Source organism: Gouania willdenowi, chromosome 9, assembly GCF_900634775.1.
Source record: "Gouania willdenowi chromosome 9, fGouWil2.1, whole genome shotgun sequence".
Classification (NCBI taxonomy): domain Eukaryota; kingdom Metazoa; phylum Chordata; class Actinopteri; order Blenniiformes; family Gobiesocidae; genus Gouania; species Gouania willdenowi.
The window spans coordinates 41,833,792-41,859,936 of NC_041052.1; the positions used below are offsets into that span (position 1 = coordinate 41,833,792).

The 26,145-nt window shown below is 33.7% G+C and overlaps 2 protein-coding genes across 2 annotated transcripts; both read right to left on the reverse strand.

Moving 5' to 3' along the window:
- Positions 1 to 732: 732 nt before the first annotated feature.
- LOC114469157 (E3 ubiquitin-protein ligase DTX3L) lies at positions 733 to 11,691 on the reverse strand. Its single transcript, XM_028456378.1, has 4 exons — positions 11,555 to 11,691; positions 5,784 to 6,821; positions 4,634 to 4,851; positions 733 to 1,561 (listed from the first exon to the last, which is right to left on the reverse strand). The coding sequence occupies exons 1-4, from the start codon at positions 11,558 to 11,560 to the stop codon at positions 1,492 to 1,494; spliced, it is 1,332 nt and encodes a 443-aa protein (XP_028312179.1). The 5' UTR covers positions 11,561 to 11,691; the 3' UTR covers positions 733 to 1,491.
- Positions 11,692 to 14,584: 2,893 nt separating this feature from the next.
- Positions 14,585 to 26,098, reverse strand: LOC114469151 (heat shock 70 kDa protein 12A-like). The gene is made up of 4 exons (XM_028456361.1): positions 25,816 to 26,098; positions 21,896 to 22,117; positions 20,000 to 20,171; positions 14,585 to 17,292 (listed from the first exon to the last, which is right to left on the reverse strand). Exons 1-4 carry the CDS (start codon positions 26,095 to 26,097, stop codon positions 16,262 to 16,264), a joined length of 1,707 nt encoding a protein of 568 aa, XP_028312162.1. The 5' UTR covers position 26,098; the 3' UTR covers positions 14,585 to 16,261.
- Between the last annotated feature and the right edge of the window lie 47 nt (positions 26,099 to 26,145).

Genomic DNA, 26,145 nt, shown 5'->3' on the forward strand with positions numbered 1-26,145 from the left:
ACTATAAAATATATTCTTTAAACATAAATAAAATCCTTCAAACACTAAAATCAAGAATGTTCACTTTTGAACAAAAACCAAACACTTATACGTCATGTGTCTCTAAGTTTTCATCATCAAACCCAAAGTTTTCCATAGAAGAGAATTTGACTGTTTACCAGTGTTTCTCCATTTTTCAGACTTTCCCAGTGTTAGCCTGTAGGCTAGCTTTGGCTTTGAGAGGGGCGGGGCGGAGGGGAGGAGCTTGCATGTGCGTGGATTAAACAATTCAGTTTGTATTAATAACGTGTGTGCCAAGCTTTATTATTTGTAGATGTCTGAAATTGTGGATTTGATTTATGTAGTTTTTTCTCGATTGTTATTTTTGTAATCGTTGGGTGTAATAATCGAAATCATAATTGAATTTCGATTAATTGAGCAGCCCTACTATTCCCTACTCAATATTCACTATACTTCTCTTAATTACACAAAATTGCTCACCGTTGATGACAGAATTGATAAATGCTAGTTTTTATAGGAGGGGGCGGGGCCAATCTGTTGATCATGTGAAGCCATCAAAACATCACAAACACCACTATTCTCAGCCAATAGCAAATTTAGCAGGTTTTCAACCCATAGCGGGCATTGAGCAGTAACTTTTACAGTTTTTACAACAACATACAATTAAAAATAATTGAAATACTTTTGACTGAAATGTCAACACTATTCCATAAAAGAAAAACGTGGACTTGGTTGCACTTTATAATGTTTTGGTTTTATTTTGCAACGTTGCAGCTCGTTCAGTGACCTCTCCGTCAGAGATGTGAGACCATGGTGAATCAAAGGCACGTTCACACAGGTGAATCCTAGAGCGTTTTACTGTAAATAATAATGTAACCAGAATAGAAAAGCAGTCAAACGTCCCACTGAGTGAGCAGAAATAATCACTGAAAGAAATAAAAAGTCCTGGTGTAAAGACTAAATCACTAAATACTAAAACAGCAAAATAACATGTAGTTCATACACGTACAGATTGAACATCTTTTTTTAAAACATCAATAACTAATGCTACATCTTACAGTTGTATTCTATTAAAACATTTCCGTGGTGAAAAAAGTGGAATGTCATTTTTCCCCAATGCACTAAACACATTTCCAATAATAAAGATTATGAACTAGCATTTAAAAGGTTAGTGTAAACTTAGATTATCAACAACAAATCTATGTTTCAGATTGGAAAAAAGAAAAAAAAACAACTTTTTAACTCCCATCTTTAAGATAAATTAACTCTCACTTCCTGTAGAAACTCATTTACAAACTATTGAAGGAAAATCAAACTGAAACAATTGTATACAAAGGAAATAAAAAACAAACAATCCTCCACAGCAAAAATGAAGCAATGGAGGTTAAAAAACAAAACAAAAAACAGTTATTTTATGCACTTTATACAGTATTTTAGAGCTGAAAACACACGTTCCATGTGGTCCTTGAGAGCGCCGTGGCTTTAAATCACTCATTCGATTCCTTTGACTTTCAGTTCCTCTCGAACACGACTTAAGTAGTTTGGGTCTGGGTATCCGTAGCTGTAAACACACATGGACACATTCAGTCACAACACAACTTTACAGCTATAAATGAAACAGACTTTAAACCATCAAACATAAAACTGCATCTGAAATAAAACATATCAGCAATAAATGCATTTTAGATGATCAGTCTGAAGCTGAATAGAGATTTTGTTACTATTACGAGTCTTTTATATCGACTTTTAGTAATTATGTCATATTTTGTCAAACATGTGGTTTGAAAAGTGCTTTTTTATTGCATGTGCAGCTTCTAAAACGTCTCTGTAGGTCAGGTCACATAAAATAGACTTTCAGCTCTTTTAACCAGTGATTCTCAACCTTTTTAAAATAAAGGTCCCAGAGAGCGGGGGAGGGGGACCCCCACTGTAGCTGAAGGTGGTTGAACACAGACATGAACATTGAAGAACAGTCATGTGGAGACAGGACCATCTATAAGGGGGAATAAAGGAGAGATTTTTGGGGTCCATCCATAAAGTCAGTAAAATGATGGTCTATTGTTGGTTGAGGGTGGGGAATAATATCATCTAAAAAGTAAAAACAATAGTTTAAACTGATAAATAATAGGCATGACAAATCATATATGTGGTTAAATTGACAAAAAGAAAGAGGTTAAAAGTGACGATAATGGATCAACAACATATGTGACATTAGGTGAGAAAGTGATTTATTTTGGTTGTGGTCATTAAGCCTTAGTTTAAACTCCAGTTTAGTTCCTCTGTTTGTTGTTTTTGTGTTTGTTCACTCACCTTTAGTTTGTTTTTCAGTGGCTTGTGTTTAATCGCCTGAATCATCTTAGTTTAGTTTGTGAATGTGAAAGCAGGGCTCCCCATTTACATTATTAAGGGTGGGGGTGTTACGGCTGGTTCCTCCTGTTCAGTCTGTCCTTCCTCCCTCTCACCTAACACACCTGATTCACATCAGTAATCAGGTGGAGAGGGGGGAGGAGCTACTGTATAAAGAGCTGAGATGACCAGAACAAAAGAGGCACATCATCATCAACCATCAGCCAACATGTGGGGCGAGCCCCCTCAGCGCCCCACTCAACACTTTGTAAGTTTATTATTTTAGTTTGGACTAGAGATTACTGGTAGTCCAGTTTTAGTGACATTTAACTAAATTTAGAGGGTGGATGATGGGTGTGACGACCCTGTTTTATAGGTCTGGGCGATAAAATGATAAAAATATACATTGTGATAGAGATGTTATCAATAGAAATATCTTTGATAATTTCACTAAACTCCATTAGAAAAAAACCTGCAAAACAACCCCTGACCCAAAACCACAAGGCATTCTGGGGGATGTAGGCAGAGGAACAGCTTGAGTCGCTCCAAAGTATCTGTTTACACCAGTGGGCGTGCACTGTAGCTCCTCCCACTCAACGTCCTTGAAGCCAAAACACGGCGCTAAGGGGCGGCGCCATCTTGCAAATATGACATAATTTGGAACCAGATTCTGCACAGTAGGGTCCGGTGGGAGGAGCCCTGGTAACACGCCCCGCGTGCTGTGATACATAATGAACCGTTAATTAATGGTTAAAGACCAGACACCCAACGAAGTGAACCAGTCCAAGATCCTCCTCCAGATCCACCTAAAGCTCAACACACCTGTCAACAGATGAACCTGCAGCAACGATAATGAACTGGAAACTGAACTAAAGCTAACAAAGCTAAGCTAACTAACAGGACTGGGCTAAGAACTAATGCTAACCACCTCATAAAAATAATAAAGTAAAAAGTCCACGTCTTAATGTTCTCACACCACAGAGAGCCACTGATTTACTTATGGTCAGATTTAACACTTTTATGGAACGATAAAAAACTAACATGAAATAAATGTTAGCATAACACTAACGTCACTATTCATCCATCCGTTAGTTAAATGTCACATGTTAAGAAGACAAACCTGGTCCCATTAGACAGTCATGTAACTATTAGTGCTGGGTATCGCCAGGTACCTCACCGTACGATATATCATGATATTTTTGCCCACGATAATGATATCATGATACATTGATACTGTGATAATCAATATCGTGGGAAATTTCATCCAGTAAACATTATGATATCTGTGTCACTGAAGAAATTCAGATTTTATCATCTGCACTGAATCCATTTCACAGGAATTAAAAACATTATCAATCAATTTCACATGAATGACACACACACACACACACACACACACACACACACACACACACACACACACACACACACAGTACATGTGTAAATATCCACTCCTCACCTATTGTCTCATTGTACAGTGTATATACTGCATTATCTGTGTATCATGTATCTATAAATATATATCTATACTGTATATTGTTTTCATCATGATTTGTATGTTGCAATAAAAAAACCAATAATAAATAATCGATATTTGGTGCCAGTGAATCGATAACGTTTCGCGAGACAAAACATTGTGATATATCGTATCAATATTTTGGCACACCCCTAGTAACTAATGACTATTACACCTAAATATGATTTATTTTTTAATTGAGTTTTTTTTTTTGTTTTTTTGACCTTTTAAATGTTGAAGATTACGTTTAAAATAAAAGTATTTACATTTATCAACTATTTGTTGATATGAAACACTTATTGTGATACATTTTTCAGGCATATTGCCCAGCCCTACTGTATAGGGTGGGCCCAGTGTCGTCCCTACTTTAGTTCAGTTTAAATCTTTAGTCCCTTTTGTTTGACTTATTTTTGATGTTTGTGTTTCTACATTTAAGAACTTTATTTTAATAAACACTTTAAAGTCTTTATTTCTGTCTGACATCATTTATGTTGCAGCTTTTTGATAAAACATCTTTGAGGGGCCGTAACATGGGGTCAAACTAAACATTTTATTTTATATAGTGCATAACTAAAATATCAGTGATAAATACATATTTTCATATTTTAAATTGATTTATACTTTGAAGTATTATTATTTATTTATACAATGTATTAATTTGAGTGGTTATTAGTACACATTTATACCCATAGATGCAATGGGACTAATCATTTGTGTTTTGTAGTAATAGTTTAAATTGGGGTGCGTCCCAGCCCCTGGACAGGGTCGTACCAGGTCGGACCTCCGTGTGTGGAGGTCTTGTGGTGGATGTCGTTCCATGTGACCACGTTGCTTCTACCGGTAGTTGAGGACCGACCGATGGTGAAGATCAGCCTCTGGTCAAAAGCTCGTTCTAGAAGCTTCAGAACAGCTTTGCCCTCAGTGGAGTCTGGCAGGTACGCAGCACGATTCAAACCGTCATAATGCTGACCTGGGTTTGGATGCTCCTGCTACACACACACACACACACACACACACTTTATCTATTAGGGCTGTTGAAAAAAAATTGATTTCATGATATATCGAGATATTACGTCGCACGATTCTCAGATCGATTCTAGATGCATCCATATTGAAAATATATATTATTTATTCATTTTTTTAATCTTTATTTAACCAGGAAACTGTTTTCCACTGCAGGAGACATTGTAACCTGGACATGTTGACCAGCTTGTGTTTTTTAAATAAAATCTAAAATTTATTTGTGGTTCTAGGCGTGTACTGTACCTCAGTTAAGTTACACTAAAGTCACAGTTGGTTTAAAAGCCACAAGCAGATTGTATGTTATGTTTTTATTTTAAATTGTTGGCACATGGCATGTTAAAGACAACGTTTTCAGTGTAAAATATGCCAATAAAATATATTTAATACATAATGTTCTCATGGTGTACACATATACAGATTAGTTGTTTCTTAAGTCATATATAAAGAAAAATCGCAATAATCGCCTATACTGTAATATCGGGATGTATTGTATCGTGATATGACTCGTATCGCCAGATGCCAAGCTATACACACCCCTAATATCTATCATCTATTGGTTACCTTGTTAGGCTTCCTAATCAATGACATAGTATATGTATATGACAGTATACCCATAGATTTCTATATTTTATAAATAATAAAATGATCCTGAAGAGAAATGTTGATCTCAAACATATTTTAATAATTAATAACTACCTGTGTGTCAGACATAACTAGTTAAACCCAGGTTTGGGTTTAAATCAATTTAAATGACAATTTTAATAGAATGTTTTACCAATTACAATTAAGATTATAACAGAAACACATTTGTTAAATTATAATTACGCCATTACGTTGTAATGAATTATCATGTACGTGATTACTGTAACCCATGTGACCATGTCCTGTGTGCTCTTACCCCCTGAACTCCACCTGGAATAAAATAACTGATGACGATGGTTCCGTATTTCTCAAATCCAGGTAAACTTTCTCTCATTTTGGTGACGGACATTCTTCCTCCTTTGGGTTGCGTCCCCTTCAGGACCCCATAAAGCGCCCCACATGTTGGACACACTGGCTTGTATTGGAACGCTTGGTCCAGGCAGTCGCTGCAGAACGAGTGTTTGCACCTCAGGGTGGTCTTCTTCTTCTTCTCTAGTGCTGACATGTCCTCCATGCAGATGGCACAGGTTTTGTCTTCGGTTGATTTGTGGCGTGTTGGTGACGTTGGGGTTCTCACGCTCTGGGTTCTAGTCGGACTTGTGTGATTCTGGGTTCTAGTCGGACTCCTGCTGGAATGTCTTTGACTTCTTGAGCTCTGTGAGAGACGGTTCTTGAGTTCGGCTACGTGAGCAAACGGACCCTTCACCGTCACCTCCTGAGTGTCAGATCTGAAGATAAAATCCAGGAGAGGAAAATCTTTCTGTAGGTTTCTGATTTCTGGACCGTTGAGGACGGAGACAACCTGGAGGTCCGAGGCCACCCTCTGGTAGAAGCTGATGAATCTTTGTCTGATGAGATGTGAATGAACATCAGCTCCACTGACAGACTTCCTCATAGGTTTGATAATCACGAGCCCAGTGCTGCTAGGTCTTCCACGTCCTTCTCTTGGGTCACGCAGTTTCTCAATAGTAAACTGGTGATGGTCCCCGTGAAGTTTTTCAAGCTTCTCCGCGTATTTTTTCGAAATATAAGACATAACATCCATGGAAACCTCGACCACGTGCTTCTGCGTTGACGTGTTCTGCTCCAGTCTAGAGATGTGTGTACGTTTGACAGAACTAGGTCCATGTTGGGGGGTTTGAAGTTTGTTTAAAATATTATCCAGCTGATTGAAGGTTCCAGTAAATTTGTAGCAGGAATCATCTGGTTTTCCTTTGTAGAGCCAACAAACAGTCTTCAATATTTCTGGGTCAAAACATCTTTTATCAACAGAAATGGTGATGTTGGAAAGGAACTGAAACAAGACACATCAGATTAAACTTGAACCTTTTTTAATAAGCACATACTGAGAAATGACAAGTATTTCTCTCTAATGTATAACCAAAGTAATACAGCTATTAGATTACTGGGTATTTGTTAATCCTCTAGTTCAGTGGTTCTTCATACATGTACCCCCTGCTCCTGCATACTTAATAAACATAATAATGTAATGTCATATACAGGAATAATAGAACTAGAATATTTGCATTTCCTTAGGAAATGTGAGGATGAAGGCGCTGCCCAGCGTCATTGAACACGGCATTAGCATTACCGTTAGCATTAACTAACATTAGCATCAGCCTAACACTGACATTAACGTTTGTTAGCATTAGCCTAGCATTTGCTAACATTATCTAACATTAATATTAACAAAGCATTAACCTAACATTAGCATCAATATAGCATTAACCTAATATTAGCTAGCATCAATATAGCATTAACCACTGCTCATTTAACCTCAACACATCATTGTTTATATTAATATTGTATTATTTTCATGTATAAAAACAATCAGTAGAGTCAGGTAAACATAATATGGATTTCTATTGAAAATGAAAACAAAAGTTAATATCCTGTTAATTTAAACTGTTGTTGTGTTGGTTGGACTTTATTCAAATAAAATGTGAATATTTGACATTAAATGTTGTTTACTTGTTAGTTTATGTCCATTCATTTATAGATGATTCCCTTATAACAAACAGGAAATGTATTAAAACTCACCTGTACTGTCCAGTATCAGATAATTATTTATTTATTAACACTGTACACATTATTATTTTGGATAAAAAGTTACTTCAGATCGAATCGTTTTAAATTAAATATCGTCCTTGAATCAAATCGTTGAACAACGACTCATGAATAAAATCGTTGCTAAAACCAGGGTTTGGGTCAATCACATTTTTCAGTTACAATTACGTTTTCAATTACAATTACAGTGACCAAGATTTTTGTACAATAATTTTTAATCCTCTGAAAGTCAATTACAATTACGTTCTCAATCAGTAAAGTTAAATTACAATTAATCATAATTACTGAGCCTGAAATAAATAACTTAATAAAAGTGAACCTTCCTCTTGTGTTAGCTTTCTGTTAGCATCTCTAATGCTAACAGGTCCTAAATCAGCTGTAAAATACACTAAAAACTAATATCTATCATCTAATGTATTTCCTATCTATTGATTACCTTGATAGGATTCATAATCAATGAAAATATAGGTTTTAATATTTATGATGTGGGCGTCTGAGCCTTTTTTGTGTCTGTATACCTCTATATTTATATTTATTTTGAAATGGTAAAATGTGGGAAAGCTTGATATGAAACATATTTTAATAATTGTTAACGTAACTGCATATGTGTAGAACAGTTTTGCGTTAAATTATAATTGACAATTTTTGTAGATTTTCCAATTACAAAGTCAATTATCTGAACTCAATTACAATTTAATTACAACATACGACAGGAACAGATTTTTAAAATTATGATTAGAATTATGCCATAATTGTAATTATCAATTACACAATTATAATAAGCCTTTTCACACTCTGGAAGTGCGCATGCGCGACCGGCGGAGGTCATAGGTCAAATGTAAACACAACGCTGTTTGTGCTATACGCTGAGACTTTCAGCTGACTTTCTGTACAATAAATACTTAATCTATCTGATATTTAATATATTATAACGCGTTTAAATGAATATTTGGGCTTTTATTTGTAATTTATGGTTGGCTGAATGTGTGAAAAAAATTGATAAATATTAACTATATATAGTATTGTTTAATATTATAAATTATAACTAAACATATATTAATGGTAGTGGTACTGTGAGATGAAAATACACAGAGAAAAACAGAATATACTGTGTAGTTTATTTCTAGATGTGTTCATGACTAATAATTGATCCATATCACAGACGTGTACTGTACATGTATATAAACTATAGCCATTATATGACACCAGGCAGGTATTACAGTATGAGTTCAGTTTGAAAAGGTACATTTATGAGGTACATTATTCATTAATCAGGTTAAAAAATGTACAAATTTGAAGGAAGTGCACAATGGACAGTCATTTCATTTTATTTTAGTCTTATTGCTCCTTTTTTCTGTATAATTATCAATATTAGGGTTGTTTTTTATTACCCCGCTATGCTGTTTATACTGTACTTACACTTTAATAAACCCCTCTATGTTTAATAAAGTATTTTCTGATTAAGTGATACAGCACTGATCAGCTGAGTCATGTTTACTAAATGTGACAATAACCTGAGTCACTGTTGAAACGTCACAGGAAAAACCAGAATTGTGCAGCATTAGCTTTAGCAGCATTAGCTTTAGCAGCATTAGCTTTAGCAGCTAACTCTGTCTTTCTGCCATGGAGATTGATGCCACGTTTGCGCAAAACATATTTTAAGGAATCAACTCTCCAACAGGTAAACAAATTATATATATACAGTGGTATGAAAAAGTTTGGGCACCCTTGTAAATGTTCATGATTTTCCTTTATAAATCATTGGTTGTTTGGATAACAAATTCCAGTTAAATTTATCATATAGGAGACAAACACAGTGATATTTGAGAAGTGAAATAAAGTTTATTCGATTTACAGAAAGTGTGCTAGAATTATTTAAACAGAATTAGGCATGTGCATAAGTTTAGGCACCACAAAAGAAAAAAAATACTTAATATTTTGTAGATCCTCCTTTTTCTGAAATAACAGCCTCCAAACGCTTCCTATAGCTTCCAATTAGGGTCTGGATTCTGGTGGGAGGTATTTTGGACCATTCTTCTCTGCAGATCATCTCTAGTTCAGTCAGGTTTGATGGTTTCCGAGCATGGACCGCCCGTTTTAAAGCACACCATACATTTTCAATAATATTCAGGTCTGGGGACTGAGACGGCCATTCCAGGATGTTGTACTTGTTCCTCTGCATGAATGCCTTAGTAGATTTTGAGCAGTGTTTAGGATCATTGTCTTGTTGAAAGATCCAGCCCCGGTGCAACTTCAACTTTGTCACTGATTCCTGGACATTGTTCTCCAGAATCTGCTGATATTGAGAGGAATCCATGCGCCCCTCAACTTTAACAAGATTCCCAGTGCCTGCACTGGACACACAGCCCCACAGCATGATGGAACCACCACCAAACTTTACTGTAGGTAGCAAGTGCTTTTCTTGGAATGCTGTGTTCTTTTTCCGCCATGCATAACGCCCCTGGTTATGCCCAAATAACTGTATTTTAGTTTCATCAGTCCACAGCACCTTGTTCCAAAATGAAGCTGGCTTGTCCAAATGTGCTTTAGCATACCTCAAGCGACCCCGTTTGTGGCGTGTGCAGAGAAAAGGCTTTTTACTCTTCCATACAGCATCTCCTTGTGTAAAGTGCGCTGAATAGTGGAACGATGCACAGTGACACCATCTGCAGCAAGCTGATGTTGTAGGTCTTTGGAGCTGGTCTGCGGGTTGACTGTGACTGTTCTCACCATCCTGCGCCGCTGCCTTTCGGAGATCTTTCTTGGTCTTCCACTTCGGGCCTTAACTAGAACTGTGCCTGTGGTCTTCCAATTCCTCACAATGTTCCTCACAGTTGAAACTGAAAGCTTAAATCGCTGGGATAGCTTTTTGTATCCCTCCCCTAAACCATGATGTTGAATTATCTTTGTTTTCAGGTCATTTGAGAGGTGTTTTGAGGCTCCCATGTTGCCACTAATCAGAGAAGATGCAAAGAGGAAACACCTAGAATTTTCCTACTTAAATACCCTGACTCATGATTGGATTCACCTGTGTATGGAGATCAAGGATCACTGAGGTTACCAAAACAATTTTGAGTTCCAATAATTAGTGCTAAGAGTATTAAAATCAATAAGATGCAAGGGTGCCTAAACTTATGCACATGCCTAATTCTGTTTAAATAATTCTAGCACACTTTCTGTAAATCATATAAACTTTATTTCACTTCTCAAATATCACTGTGTTTGTCTCCTATATGATAAATTTAACTGGAATTTGTTATCCAAACAACCAATTATTTATTAAGGAAAATCATGAACATTTACAAGGGTGCCCAAACTTTTTCATACCACTGTATATATATATATATATATATATATATATATATATATCAGTCAGACTCCTTCCTACACCGTCAACAATGAAGAGTTTATCCCTTTGACCTAATGCGGAAGTACTGAACCAGATTTGACCCCAACCCTAGCTAACAAATCTTTACTAAATCGAATCGTTACACCCCTAGTTTATAAACACAGAGGATTATAATGAACTCAGAAACACTTACTTCACCTTTTGTCTCTTCAGACCAGATTAAAGTAGAGCTAATCATTGTCATGTGCAATAATAACACAATATTATTATAATATAAACTGTACGGCTCTGATCGTGGGAAAGTAGAACTCTTTAAAATCGTGTATACTTGAATAATGTCGTAAAATACCATAAATCTGCTTTTTCACTTCCAAATATCTGAACACAAATGATTTAAAAACGTGAATTTACCAAAGAGTTCATGTATAATAACCTACTCTGGTTATTATTTGAACAGAAGCTTCTGCGCAGAATCCATATTTCTTCTTTATCGGTTTCTACGACCGATAAACGATTCCTAAACTAAGCTTAGTTTAACCTCAGAACATTAGCTCATTGACTCACTAACGTCTGTATCTGAGTTATTAAACAGTGAAATAAGTCAGACTTACCTCCATAATGTAGTGATTGTCGGTAGTAACAGTTTAGTTTAGTTTAGTTTCACTTTCAGCTCAAATGAAACCATCTGTTGACCTTTAGCGCCATCTGTCGGTAGAACTGACAAACACTCACTAAACCAGGAAGTATTTTCTTCTTCTTTGGTGTTTTATGGCAGTTGATCTGTTTTAAGGAGCATTACCGCCACCTACTGGGCTGGAATTAGGACAGGATTAGACAGTTAGTCTTCAATAAAACTATAGATAGTTGAATAAAAATGACTCTGGTAAAAATAAAAGTATTGAAGTTGCTTCTTTACTTGAGTAAAAGTAAAAGGTGAGAAAGTACATGCTACTAAATGTCAATAAGTTAAAATAAATAAATAAATAAAACTAATGTCCCTTAAATAATAACACAGGGATTTTAAATCAGCAAATTACATTTTTTATTTATTTATTTATTTTTAAGAACTTGTAGTAAACTGGAAAATGGAAATAAATTAAATCTGTTACCTTTGAACACCTGGAGAATTTAGCACTTATTATAAATACAATTTGTAAATAAAAAGTGTCAAGAAAAAAAGTAAATGCAAATGTTCAGTTAAACCCAGAGCAGCTTTGAGTTTAACATTTTTAAAAACTTTGAAATATGAACTATAAAACTAACAGACCTGCCGAACAGAAAAAAGACCAAACTACCAACATTTTGCATCTTTTTACTTTATGACGTCATCTTTGACGATCTTAAAAGAAACCAGCTTATTTTTAAAATGTACGGAGTAGAAAGTACAGATATTTGTTTTTAAAAAAAGTAGGAAGTAAAAAGTCACCAAAAAATAAATAAATAAAACAATAGTTTTTAGTCATTTTGTGTATTTATCTGTCATTTTGGTAATTTCTGCTGGCATTTTGTGTATTTTATTATGTGTTTTTGTTTTTTCTTTTGTGTTATATTTCCATTTTGTTTATTGTCAATCTGTGCCTTTTTAAATATTTTTTCAGTATTTTTGTCGTATTGGTTATTTTTTCTGTCATAGTGTAATAGTGCATTTTGCTGTTTTGTGTGTTTGTTATTTTGTGTATTATGTCTGGCTTTTTATAACTTACAATTTCCTGAATTACAATTTTTGGTGGATTTGTCTTGGGGGCCGCACAGAATTAGACCAAGGGCCGCATGTAGGCCCCGGACCGATGGTTGCCTATCCCTGGTCTAAAGTCACATCTGTCAAGTCTCGATTTTTAATCTATAATTTCTGCACTGAGAGTAAAATGACTAAATGATTGCATACCTCAATCTGTAGTGTCATCAGAGGTGAAAGTAATGCATTACAAGTACGAACATTACTGTAATTAAGTTGCTTTTATGGGTACTTGTACTTTTTTTAAGTGTATTTTTAAATCAGTAATTTTACTTGTACTTCAGTACATTTTAAAAGACGTAAAGTTATTCATTACATTTCTACACTAAACTGTTACTGAGTAAATTATTACATTAGGTTATTTTAAAAAAATTATCAATAAACATTGTGAAACAACAAAAAATGAAATTACCAGAAAACAATCAAATGCATCACATCATAGCCGACCAATCAGATTAAATGTAATGTATTACATCATAGCCGATCAATCAGATTAAATGTAATGTATTACATCATAGCCGATCAATCAGATTAAATGTAATGTATTACATCATAGCCGACCAATCAGATTAAATGTAATGTATTACATCATAGCCGACCAATCAGATTAAATGTAATGTATTACATCATAGCCGACCAATCAGATTAAATGTAATGTATTACATCATAGCCGACCAATCAGATTAAATGTAATGTATTACATCATAGCCGACCAATCAGATTAAATGTAATGTATTACATCATAGCCGATCAATCAGATTAAATGTAATGTATTACATCATAGCCAACCAATCAGATTAAATGTAATGTATTACATCATAGCCGACCAATCAGATTAAATCTAATGTATTACATCATAGCCGACCAATCAGATTAAATCTAATGTATTACATCATAGCCGATCAATCAGATTAAACCATAACAGCATTGAATGAGGTTATTTTCATAAATGTATCTATACTTAGAGCTTTATAATTGTTTTTATTTTGAATTAAATTCATTAGTGTTATTTGATTTTATAAAAAATTGTACATTTTGACAAACCTTTTATTTTATACAAATGTCTTTGGAAAATAAATATAGTTCCATTTATGGTAGATTTGTTCTCTTCCTTTTTAAGTTTCTACATGAGATTTTTACTGTATAAGGGACCCGTACCAAGATTTATTACCAACAATAAACATGGAGGTGAAAGTAAATTGAGTCCTATTTAATTGAGCTACTTTTTACTTGTACTTGAGTTAATATATCAGTATTATTTATACATTAGTTCTATAAGAATCTTCTCTATTTAAGTATATTTGGTTTTGTGGCTGAAAAATCATTTAACAGATTGAAAATGAAACAGAACTGAATTAAATTGAATGGATTAACAGCCGCGTGTGGAACTGTATAACTATTTATTTGTTGCAGTAGAGCACAAATGTCAAACTCAAGGCCCGAGGGCCAAATTCGGCCATTCAGAGCATTCGATTCGGCCCGTAAGAGAAAATGAAAATGACAGAAAACATGAATCATTGTGTAAATTACCAAATAATTCAGTTGTAAATCAGTGTTGCAAGAACTCTGAATTTTTCCCAAATGCTGCAATTTTTCTCCAAATATTCCACGAAAATCTCTCCAAATTAAATACAAATTGGTCAAAAAATAAAAAATTAAATATATTTAAGTATCTGTCACTTACTGCTTGGATATTGTTGATGCCTTCCATATTTTATGTTTAACTGGAAGTCTAAACTTGGGCACATTAATGTTGAAATTGTTTGTTTTCCAAACTAAAACCTGTGGCCCACTTGTGGTCAAATTGGTCCATATTTGGCCCCTGAACCAAAATGAGTTTGACAGCCCTGGAGCAGAGGATGAGGTGTTGGCCCCATGCAGACGTAGAGAATGAACAAAGCAGGAATAAGTTAACAAACGTTCATTTAATAATAAAACTCAAACTCACAAAATACAAAATAAACAAACAAAGACGACGATTCAGCAATTATTCTGTGTCCGAACACAGATAAACAGGCTAATTATGGAATGAAATACTGAGTGTAAAATGGGAGGAGCCTAATCCCGCACACACACACACACACACACTGACAGGACATGAGTGATTTACAGATTAGTGAAGACATTAAGACGTGAACAGAAGTAAAATCTTTCATTGAACAAACTCCATTTAAAAAAATTAAAATCAAACTTTTGGTTCTTATTACAATGATCAGGTATTTGATACAGAACAGAATACACTTAAGACATTTTCTGCTAACTGCTAATACAGTGTTTCTCAAAGTGTGGGGCGTGACAAACAGGAGGGATTAAATGTATGTCAATCATCCTAAAAACCTTCCTTCGTTGTAGCAGAAATTAAGAGCATTAAATTATTAGATATGGAACCGGAACTACGTGTAACGTGGGATTAAAGTGCAAAAATAATGATTCACATCGGCATGTTGTTTGTTTTGTGCACCAACTACCAAGAGAAATTCCTTGTACTGTCCTTAAAACTGTACATGGCCATTAAAAACATTTCTGATAAACAAACTTTCATTAACTAACTTTAAAAAATAATGTTACTTTTTTTATTCTATTTGTCACAGATTGCCAACAATGTTTGGTTATTTCCTGTATTTTTGACGTCTGCACTTTTACTAGTGCTGTTAATAATGCTCTGTAATTAATTGATCTAATTAAACTCTTTTTTTTAATCTCACCTAAAAATTGCTGAGAAAAGCTGTGAACTTGAGATATTTTTATTTATAATAATGACATTATTGTGGCAGATGAAAAGATTGATAAAGTGTTTATAAAGTCATTTATTGTTTTAAACAGACTAGTCCTAAGGGCTTCTGCCACTTTTAGTTTGGCACACGTGTCAAACTCAAGGCCTGGGGGCCAAATCAGGCCCTTTTGAGCATCTAATTCTAACACATGGATACAAATGTATAAATTTTCCCACGTTTATATCACATGATTTTTTTCATCTAAAAAATCCTGAAAGTTTCCATAAATTATTCTAGTAAATTAAATAACACTTGTTCATTATATCAGGGAAATGTAAGTGAATTTAAGGTCAATTTTAACACAACTGGGCTTTGTTTGTTTTCCATCCAATGTTTTTATTTTCTACTAAAATTAACGCCATTGTAACGGGAACTCTTAAAATGACAACGGTTCTGCGCCGTTTCGTACGCAAAAAAAGATTAGCAGTGTTTTTTTTTTTGTGTTATTTTTCTACAATTAACGCGTTAAAGTCCCAGCCCTAATTTTTAGTTTTTGAGTTTTAATTTATTTCTGAAATATGTCACTTGCATTATAAAACAAACCTGATGTTACTTGTTCTGTGTTAGTTCCTTTCATACGTGCACTGAAATTCCTTTATTTGTTTTCTACTGCACTAAGTTTTAGATGTTTGAGTAATTATGAAATATGATGTTCCTTGTTCCCTGTTGGTAGAATACGTTTGAAAAAGTGTTATTTGTCAGGATTATTTTGGAGGAGCTTAAAAGTTCACCTTTTTTCAAGGTGGGAAATGCCCCAAAAAGCACTTTAAGAACCACGGTCCTAATGGAACCTTATCAGTAATATTGATCTAGACTTTTCTCATGAAATCGAGCTCGATGGACTGTTTACAACCAGAGTCCATATCAGTAGCTGTGGCGGTCATTTCCGTGAAGCCAAACCTGATGTTTAGCTTGACCTGACGTTTCAGGCCCTGCGTCGTGTCGGGCATGTCGACGACGAAGGAGCCGATTTTATCCAGCCCGTCCTCGTCTACGTACTGCGGGTTTAGCTTCTCTGTGGAGTAGAAGGAAAACTTCATATCTTTTGAGTCGGATTGCGTGGATCGTAGAGTGTGGTCCCTGGTTTCGTCCCAACCCACGTCCTCGTCCAGAGCCACGAGCTTCCAGAAGATGTCATCGCACCAAACCCCGTCGTTGTTGGTGTACTTCTTATCCACCCTGTGTTTGGACTCATCGAAACGGTTCCTCACAGCCAGACCGTAGGTGTACGCGCTTTTACGTGACGCCACTAACTCAGGGTTTCTACCAAACATCACGGCGCCCTTCACGATGGCCTCCTGAGCTCTGAGTGGACAGCGGACTTTACACTGACCGCCAAACTGATCGATCACGTGCCGATGCAGGATCTCGCTCTCAGCGTAGCCGCCCACCAGCAGGATGTAGTCGATGTTCAGACCCGTTCTGAGGATCTCCTTCACGCTATCGCTGATGCTCGCTAGACTTTCTGTGAAGAAGGACCTGAGTTTGTCTTTGGTGATCTGGATGGATCCGTCGCTCCAGGACGCTCCGTCCACCCTCTCAAAGAACTTCTCCACGTCCTTCACCTCCTGGGCCAGTTTTCCCAGATTGAATGGACAGCTGATTTCTATATCCTGGTCTTTCTTCTTGAAGAGCGTGAAGTCGTACATTATTTTCTGCACCTCTCCCGGGTATTGTCGCTCGTATTCGTTCCACACGTCGTCGCAAAATATTTCCTGAAGGAGTTCTTTGAATTTTCGGTCCACGGTTTGTCCCCCCATGTCCGTCCCACAGGCCTTGTGCAGCTCTTTAACTGTTCCCCCATCCAACACCTCGTGTACCGTGATGTCAACAGTTCCACCTGGAACACACGACACAATCATGTTTTTATTCACCAAGTACAGTTTAAAAACAGCACAAGGAGCTGGTAGTTGGTGTGGAGAACAAAAAAGAACAATAAAAATGATAAAGACAAAGGAAATACATATATTTGAATGTAAGACGGTTCCTACTGCCACCAGGGTTAATTATAGTTGATCATCAATGGTTCACAGCTCAACTAGTCTAGAACATTCTGATGGTTCTATCCTTCTGTTCACTAACCCAACCAGTCGACGCAGATGGCTGCCACCTCTGAACCTGGTTCTAACAGAGGTTTCTTCCTATAAAAAAGAGGGAGTTTTTTCTTCCCATTGTCGCTAAATGTTTGTTCATGTGTATTTTGTTTCTATCTCACTATGGACTATATTTTGTTCAACACTTTGAGATGATTTTGTTGTAATTTGCGTTATATAAATAAAGTTGAATTGAATTGCATCTTTCCATTACAATTCTGTCTTCAATCATCCATGTTCAATTACAACTAATATAACAATTATTAAATTGAACATCATCTTTTCCAAATACATTTAACATTACAATGATTTTTTTTCCCCCATGAAAGTCAATTACAATTACATTTTTAATAAGTTCAAATTCAATTAATCAATCATTCAATACATAGACTTTTATTTAAAAAAAAAAATCCCATGAACTGTAACCTTCTTGTGTTAGCATCTCTAACGCTAACGAGTCAGTTTGTCTAATTAGTTTATCATCTATTGATTACCTTGTTAGGCTTCATAATCAATGAATATATTGGTATTAATATTCATGGTGTGAACGTCTGAGCCTATTTTCTGTCATTAAAATGTTTACTGGTAAGATTTATTATCAAAAATAAATGTGTTTGTGTGAAAGTAACTTTGAGTACTATTTAGAAAAAATAAATACAATTATTCAATTGTCTGATTAATGAGACTAAAAGATGTATCGACTTCTATAGATAATATCACAAAAAATAATTAGGAAACTAATATTACTATTTTTAGAATACACATTCAAAATAGATTCTACACAAAATGTTATGTATACAGTTTATACATAAACATCAAACACAGATACTGTGTATATATATATAGATATATATAGACATACACACACATGACATATACTTAATATTACTATTTTACTGTTTACTACACATTTCATCAATTACATTTTAAATCATACAAAATATAGTGTCAATATTTAAATTAATAATATTCTCTATCACAATATATAGATTTATGTCCATTAAGTATTAATATATTTTATGTCCAGGTAAAATTGTTGATCTTCTTCATAGACTTATTAACTATATATGATTAAAAAACCTGTTATAGTCATACTTTTTTTATTTGTACTTAAGTATTTTATGTATGCCTTAATTGTACCTGGGTACAATTTTATGGAAGTAACAGTAATAGAGTAGATACATCAGAGTGGTTTATTCCATAAAGTAGGTTATGTTCAAACTCTGAGTATGTTCAGGCTCAAATGATGAAATTCTGAGTATCTCATTCATAAACGTGAGGTATGTTCTTCTCTGAGTATGTTACCATGGCAACATTGTCCATGAACTAAACCTGATCACTGGCAGGTTTTATCAAAGAAACCCTGGGTTTCTACCTGGCTCCGCCCACCTGAACACTTTAATGAACCTTAACACTTTTCTCTGAAACACATTAGTGACATCACACACCACAGACGTGTTCACATCATTACTAATGTTGTGTTGATTTATGTTTTTTTTTTTTTGTGCTAACAGTAGTTTTCTTTATAACATTATAGATGTAGGTTGAGGTTGATCTGCATTAAAACATCTACTGACGTCTGTAGTAAAGTTCACTGAATACAAACCTGTAGATAATATAAAGGATGAGATGATCATTTAAATTAATACACTTTTAAGGCTCGATTGTTGTTTTATATTGTTATACAGTTAAATCTGTAGATCATACATCTTTGAAGATATGATGGTGCAGTGAGATGTGATGCTGCGCATGGAAGCGGTGGGTCGCGGGTTTGTGTCCCGCTTCAGTGTTTTTTTTATGACATTTTTTACGTAGAATGATTCTGGCAACAATATTACATTAAAAATCAATATAAATGATGAGATATGAAGCAGCATTTACTGTTTTAATATCCAGTGTAACAGGAGGACTCTCTATGCAGACATCCTATGCTGCTGACACGTCTCCTCAGACACATTTTATTCATACTCGTCACGTCACTGAAGAGATAAAGTGATGAAGTGACCAAAAAGTGACTAATTACAGGTGATTTAAGCCACTATAGTCACTGAAGACTGAACACACCTTTAGAACAGGATCATATTCATCAAACACCAGCTTATTTCACCCATTACGGTGAATAAATCACAATTTTCCGGGTGGTTGTCATGGCATCTCGACTCATCTTCGATCCATTGATAATGGCTTTTTATCGTGCGTGTGCACATCAGTAACCCAAGGTTTACATACTCAGGGTTGATTGACCCACTTCATACCAGCTGTAATGAATCAGATACACAGAGTTTCCCATCGCGGGGTATGTTGAGTTTATGGATAGACTCAGAGTTTGTTAACCCTCCTTTATGGAACACCCCTCTGTACTATTTACACCTCTGTGATATCGTAACATTCTAAGGAAAGGAGTTGATTTGCTGTTAAAAGACTTTAGGTTGGTTCTTTTTTTTCCCTCTTTACCTCCACAGTCCACCACGATGTACTGAGTTCCCACAGAATGTTCCAGAGTTTCTTCTCCCTGGTTTTCTGCGATGAAACCTTCAGCTGGAAGTTTCTTACACCAGACCGAGGCAGCTTCAGGTTCCAGAGCGATCAATAGTTTGGTCTCATTTCCTTGGGTGACGATGCCAGCCTACGGGAGAAAAACACATTAATTTACTCTGTCAGTGGTTCCCAAACTGGGGTACAGGAGCACATTGCAGGGGATACCCAAAGATATTTAACAATGAATTACAAAGTAATCAGGATTTTTTATGCTGTAGAGTTTAGGATAAAAAATCAATCTGTCACTAATTTAATTATGTTCTAATGACCAAAATAGGAAGCCTTGCAAAATATTTGGTTAATCAATTTATATTTTTGGGTCCACCTCAAGGTTGACATTTTGAGGGCGGGGCTACTGGACTCACCACGCCCTCACTTTGTTGTTGTTGTTGTTGTTATTGTGTACGCTAGTTAAAATCACTACTCCTTTGGATAACGAAGACTAATAAGTAACTTGTTAAAAAGATACTTTTATCGGCGAGTTTTGTGTTTATGTGTTTGTTTTTTTAAACTGTTTTAATCTCTGACCTAAACTTTATATCTTTTTATTTTCTAATGTATAGCTGCCTTTGAAAAGCACTTTGTAACGTGTGTTTTGAATATATATAAATACAGTTTATTTAGTTTATTATAAGGCGCTATTGACACATTTACACAATTAGTATGATTCATTGATCTGGCAGTAATTTATCATTTCTGTTTTTTTATGTTTTTTTAGGAAAACAACAAAATAATGCATATTTTCTGTTGTTGTGTGTTTTTTTAATTTTCCAGAAACAATGATAGAATTGACTAATAATTTGCCTGGGTACATTTGTTTGGTATTGAAACTAATTTAGATTGGGGAAAGAAAGATATTAAAAATGTAAATATGTTATGCGTGGTTTGATGCGTTCTACTGTAGAGGCCTTTTTTTAATCAAACTTCTGACAATAGGAGACAATAATTAACTACATTTTATAAGACCGTATTAACTTACTGTCAATCACATGAGAGTTGCATTAGTATTTAAAAAAACATGACGTTATGAAGAGGGTACTTACTGTATGATATGAAGAAGGGGAACTATTCCTCTACTCTAGGGGTGTTTAACTCATTTTAGTTCAGGGGCCAAAATAAGGAGCCGCTTGATCTCAAGTGGGCCACAGATTTTATGTTGAAGAACAAGTAATTTAAACATTATTCTAAATACAGTGATATCAGGATCTTCACTTTAAATTTCCAAGATTTGTGACCAATTTGTCATTAAATAAGAAAAATGTTATGTAATAATCTGAAGAAAATGTAAAAAAAAAATGTAAAAATTTGTAGTTTTTTTTTCAACAGTTTAACATTAAAAATGACTGAAATCATGTGATATCAGCACCACAGAAATATGAAGGACGATACCTGACAGTATAAATAAATAAATAAAAGAATGAATAAATAAATTAAAACTGGTAAATAAATGTGACAAATAATTAAATGTTGTTCTACATTTATTTATTTCCACATTTATTTATACATTAATTTATATAAATATTACATATTTATATTTAGTAATAATAATTATATTGTATATTAAGAATATTAATAATAAATAAATAAATTTAACACATTTAATTATCTATGTCCCATTTATTTATTCATGCATTTAATTATTTATTTAAACTGTGAGCACCTGCAAATGTTGACTTTCATTTACACAATGATTCATGTTTTCACTTTTTCCTTTCGGGCCGGATTGGATGCTCCAAAGGACCGTATGTGGCCCCCGGGCCACCGGTTGCCCCCCACATGTGAGTCTGTGATTGTAGAGCTTCTGTGCGTTACCTGCGTAGCAGCTTTTCTCATAAACTGCTTGGCTGCAGGATCCCAGATGGCAGGAACCGTCAGAACCCAGTTAAAGTCCGAGGCGATGAATTCCCTCCCAGACGTTCTGTTGATGGTTCTCAATGCGTGGTCCTTCAGGTATCTCAGGGCCTCCGTGAACACCTTTAGGGCCTTCATTGTCTTTCCATTGGCAGCTTTGATTGTCAGATTACTGTTGAGTTTCTGGTGAAAAGCACAAAAATGGTAAATAATTATTATTATTTCAATTTTATTGACATATTGCAATAGTTTACAAATTAGCAAAACTAATGTAAAATTGTTTCAGCTTCATTTTTCACTCTTTCCCATAATTGGAAATTAATGTTACAGGAATAAATGTTATGTAAAATGTTCAAATGTACTGATTTTTATTATAAACTAAATTGAAAGGGGCATATAATAACCAAGCTTTTTTGCACATATTTTCAAAATGTGAGTTCTAAATTGTTTGGGTGTATTTTTATTGTGAAAAATGATTTATTTTCTTTAATGTTTATTATTAGTCTTTTTATCAGTTAGTTTTACATCAGCTTACACAATTACACAATTTTTATTTGCATATTTGATATTTTGGGTGACCTTTTAAAAAGTTAAATTGTGTCTGACGGATAGTTTTTAAAATAGAATTAAACTCATTATATGTCACGGGAAAGGATTTAGTGATAAAAAAATGTTCATAAGAAATAAGACATGAAACAAATCTATAATAAAGATTATGTCCCTCTCAATCCATTTCTGGTTAAAGTAGTTAATAAATAGTGTTCCCTAAATCAAATTAATTTTTGACCTCACAAAAAACCAGAAACAATAATGTGCATTTTGTTGTCATGTGACCTGTGCAATAAAGCTCCTCCTACAGCAGGGGGCGCTAAACATCAACTTTTATCAAGTGTTTAACCTTCTGAAATCAGTGTAAATCTTTATATAATCCATAGAAGTTATGTATGTATTTGGTACAGATTTCTGTTTAGGATTTTATAATAGCATTTGTAAAAAATTAAGTAATAAATGTGAATAAATGGTTTTGTGATGATAGTCCTGGTTAAGAAATAATAAAATGAGAAAAATGAGAAACAATCATGGGAATCTTTGATCTGACAAAAACACAAATGGATGACTTTGTTTATCATCTGTAGTCTGTATTATGGCTGGAGTCAGTACAGAGTGTTCTAGAAGCCTGTTCTCCAATGTTCCTATTGGAGAGAGAATTTCCAAGAAAATGAAAGTGAAACTAAAAGTGTTTCACAGAAAGCTGTAAACTTTTCTGATTGTAGTAAACTTTTTTATTATGGTAAACTTTTTATTAAAGTAAACTTTTTTTATTGTAATAAACTATTCTATCATAGTAAACTTTTTTATTAAAGTGAACTTTTTTATTGTAGTAAACTTTTGTTTATTGAAGTAAACTTTTTATTGTAATAAACTTTTTCAAATGAAGTAAACTTTTTTATTGTAGTAAACTTTTGTTTTATTGAAGTAAACTTTTTACTGTAATAAACATTTTTAAATGAAGTAAACTATTTTCTATTGTAGTAAACTATTTTTTCATTGTAGTAAACTATTTTTTTATTGTAGTAAACTATTTTTTTCATTGTAGTAAACTTTTTTTTATTGTAGTAAACTATTTTTTTTATTGTAGTAAACTATTTTTTTATTGTAGTAAACTATTTTGAATGATAATAAAAACACAAAGAGTTTTTCCTATAGTCTGTATTATGGGTAAGTGCGTACAGAGTGTTCTAGAAGCCTGTTCTCCTTAACATTGTTCCTAGTGAAGAGACTCTTCAGAATCCAGGGAATTTCCAGGAAAATGAAAGTGAAACTAAAAGTGTTTCACAGAAAGCTGAAGTTGAAATTCCCCTTTTAGTGGTAAATGGTTTCTATATGATGAACCTAAAATATATAAACATATACCAGATACAGTTAATGAAAAGAGTAAAAATATCTCCCAGAGGAAACAAAGGCTGTTTGGGAAAACTTTTTACAAACATTGTTTGTGTGAAGGCTTGAATATTGACCTTTTGAATAATTAAATGTACACATTCATTTTTATTACTGTATTAATTCAGTTGGTTTCTGGGCTCAAATGGAAAATTACACTTTTACACAATTCATAACATTCAATCTAATTGTAAATGTAACATAAGAAAAACCAAGCTGGTTTCATAGTAAACCTGTTCATTATATATGTGTGTATATATATACATATATATATATATATATATATATATATATATATATATATATAAATGGTAAATTCTACATACACAAGAATAAACAAATCTTCTCCCTTTTTGTAAGCGTGAACTAAAAGATTATATCAAGACTTTATCCCTTATTCATATTAAAAAAAAATCATCAACACTATGACAATATGTAATAACAATAATAACTGATTTACACTTTTGATTTTTTCTTGTGTAATTGTGTAATTTTCTTGTGTAATTGTGTATGTGTGATTTTTGCTTGTTTATTGGATGCTGATTGTAAAGTTGTGCATACTAAAATAAACATCAACATTTAGCAACAAACCATGTTTTAAAATATGTATGTGAACTTTTTTTGTTACTTTTGACCTGATTTATAACAATATGAATGTTCAATCTAAATACTGTGTTTACTCTAAATCTAATGTTAAACGTTTAAGATTTGTGTTTAGAATAAACATTTAGATTTGATATGTTACATTAAACATTTAGATTTAAAATTTAGATTGAGGTTAAATCCTAAATGTTACATTTAAATATAAATGTTAAATATCAAATCCAAATGTTACATATAAATATAAATGTTAAATCTAGATGCTAAATGTGAAATCTAAATGTTAAATGTACATGTAAACACTTTGATTTAGATTGAACATTTAGATTTAACATTGACATACATATTTTTTGATTTAGGTTAAATCTAAATGTTAACTCTAAATGTTACATTTAAACATAAATGTTAAATCTAGATACTAAATGTTAAATCTAATGTGTAATGTTTAAGATTTACAATTAGATTTAACATTTAGAACTATATTTAAAGATTTAAAATTTTGATTTAGATTAGATCAAAATGTTAAATCCAAATACTAAATGTTAAATCTAAATCTAATATCTAAAAATTAACATTTATATTTAAATTCAACATTTAGAACTAGATTTAATATTTAACATTGAAAGATTTACTATTTAGATTTAAATATTAAAATCTAAATATTTAGATTTAAATCTAATTTAATATTTAGATTTAACATTTAGATTTAGATTATATCAAAATGTTACATTTAAATATAAATGTTACATCTAAATATAAATGTTAACATTTAAGATTTAGATTTAACATTTATATTTAACTAACATTTTGATTTAACATTTACAACTAGATTTAATATTTAACATTCAAAGATATAAAACTTCAATTTAACATTTAAGTTTAGATAAAAGACACATGTTAAATATTAAATGTAAATCTAAGTGTTACATGTAAATATAAATTTGAAATCTAAATGCTAACTGTTAAATCTAAACGTTAAATCTACATGTAAACATTTTGGTTTAGATTAGAAACACTGACATTATATTTTTTACGAGACAAAAATATCACTCATTTGACAAATATTTCTGTGAATCTGGTCAAAAGTAGCATAAAAAATGGTTTGTTAAATGTTGCAAAAAGTTGATGTTTATTTTAGCATGTGCAACTTTACAATCGGACCTCCTTATACATTAATGTCCACTTCCTGTATCTTAGTATAGTGTCCACGTCTGACTTGTTGTACTAATAATAATAATAATAATAATAATAATAATAATAAAAAGCAGAGGTTGACTGTAGCCAGCCTACAAACGCCAGTGTGAGTTTAACACTATGAATATTAACACATTTCTACTCACTTTGTGGTACAGAGCCATCTTGAAACACTCGAAGAAGAACTTGTTCTGAGCTTCCTCTCCACGCATTCTCACGTAAGCCACTTTGGCCTCGTAACCAAAGCTTAGGAACCGTTCCTGCTCATCAAACAGGATGCACGTGGGGGTCTTTGGGGTCTCCAGGGCCACTTCATCCCCCCAGGTCTGTAAGTGGGGGTTTATGTCTTTGTCTCTGGGGGTCATGCTGAAGGCATACCCACTGTAGGAAGTGCCAAAGTCAATGGCTATGATGAACGAGTCCGCCATGGCAGAAGGAGGAGAATGAGTGAGCAGAGGGACGTCCATGGGTTTATA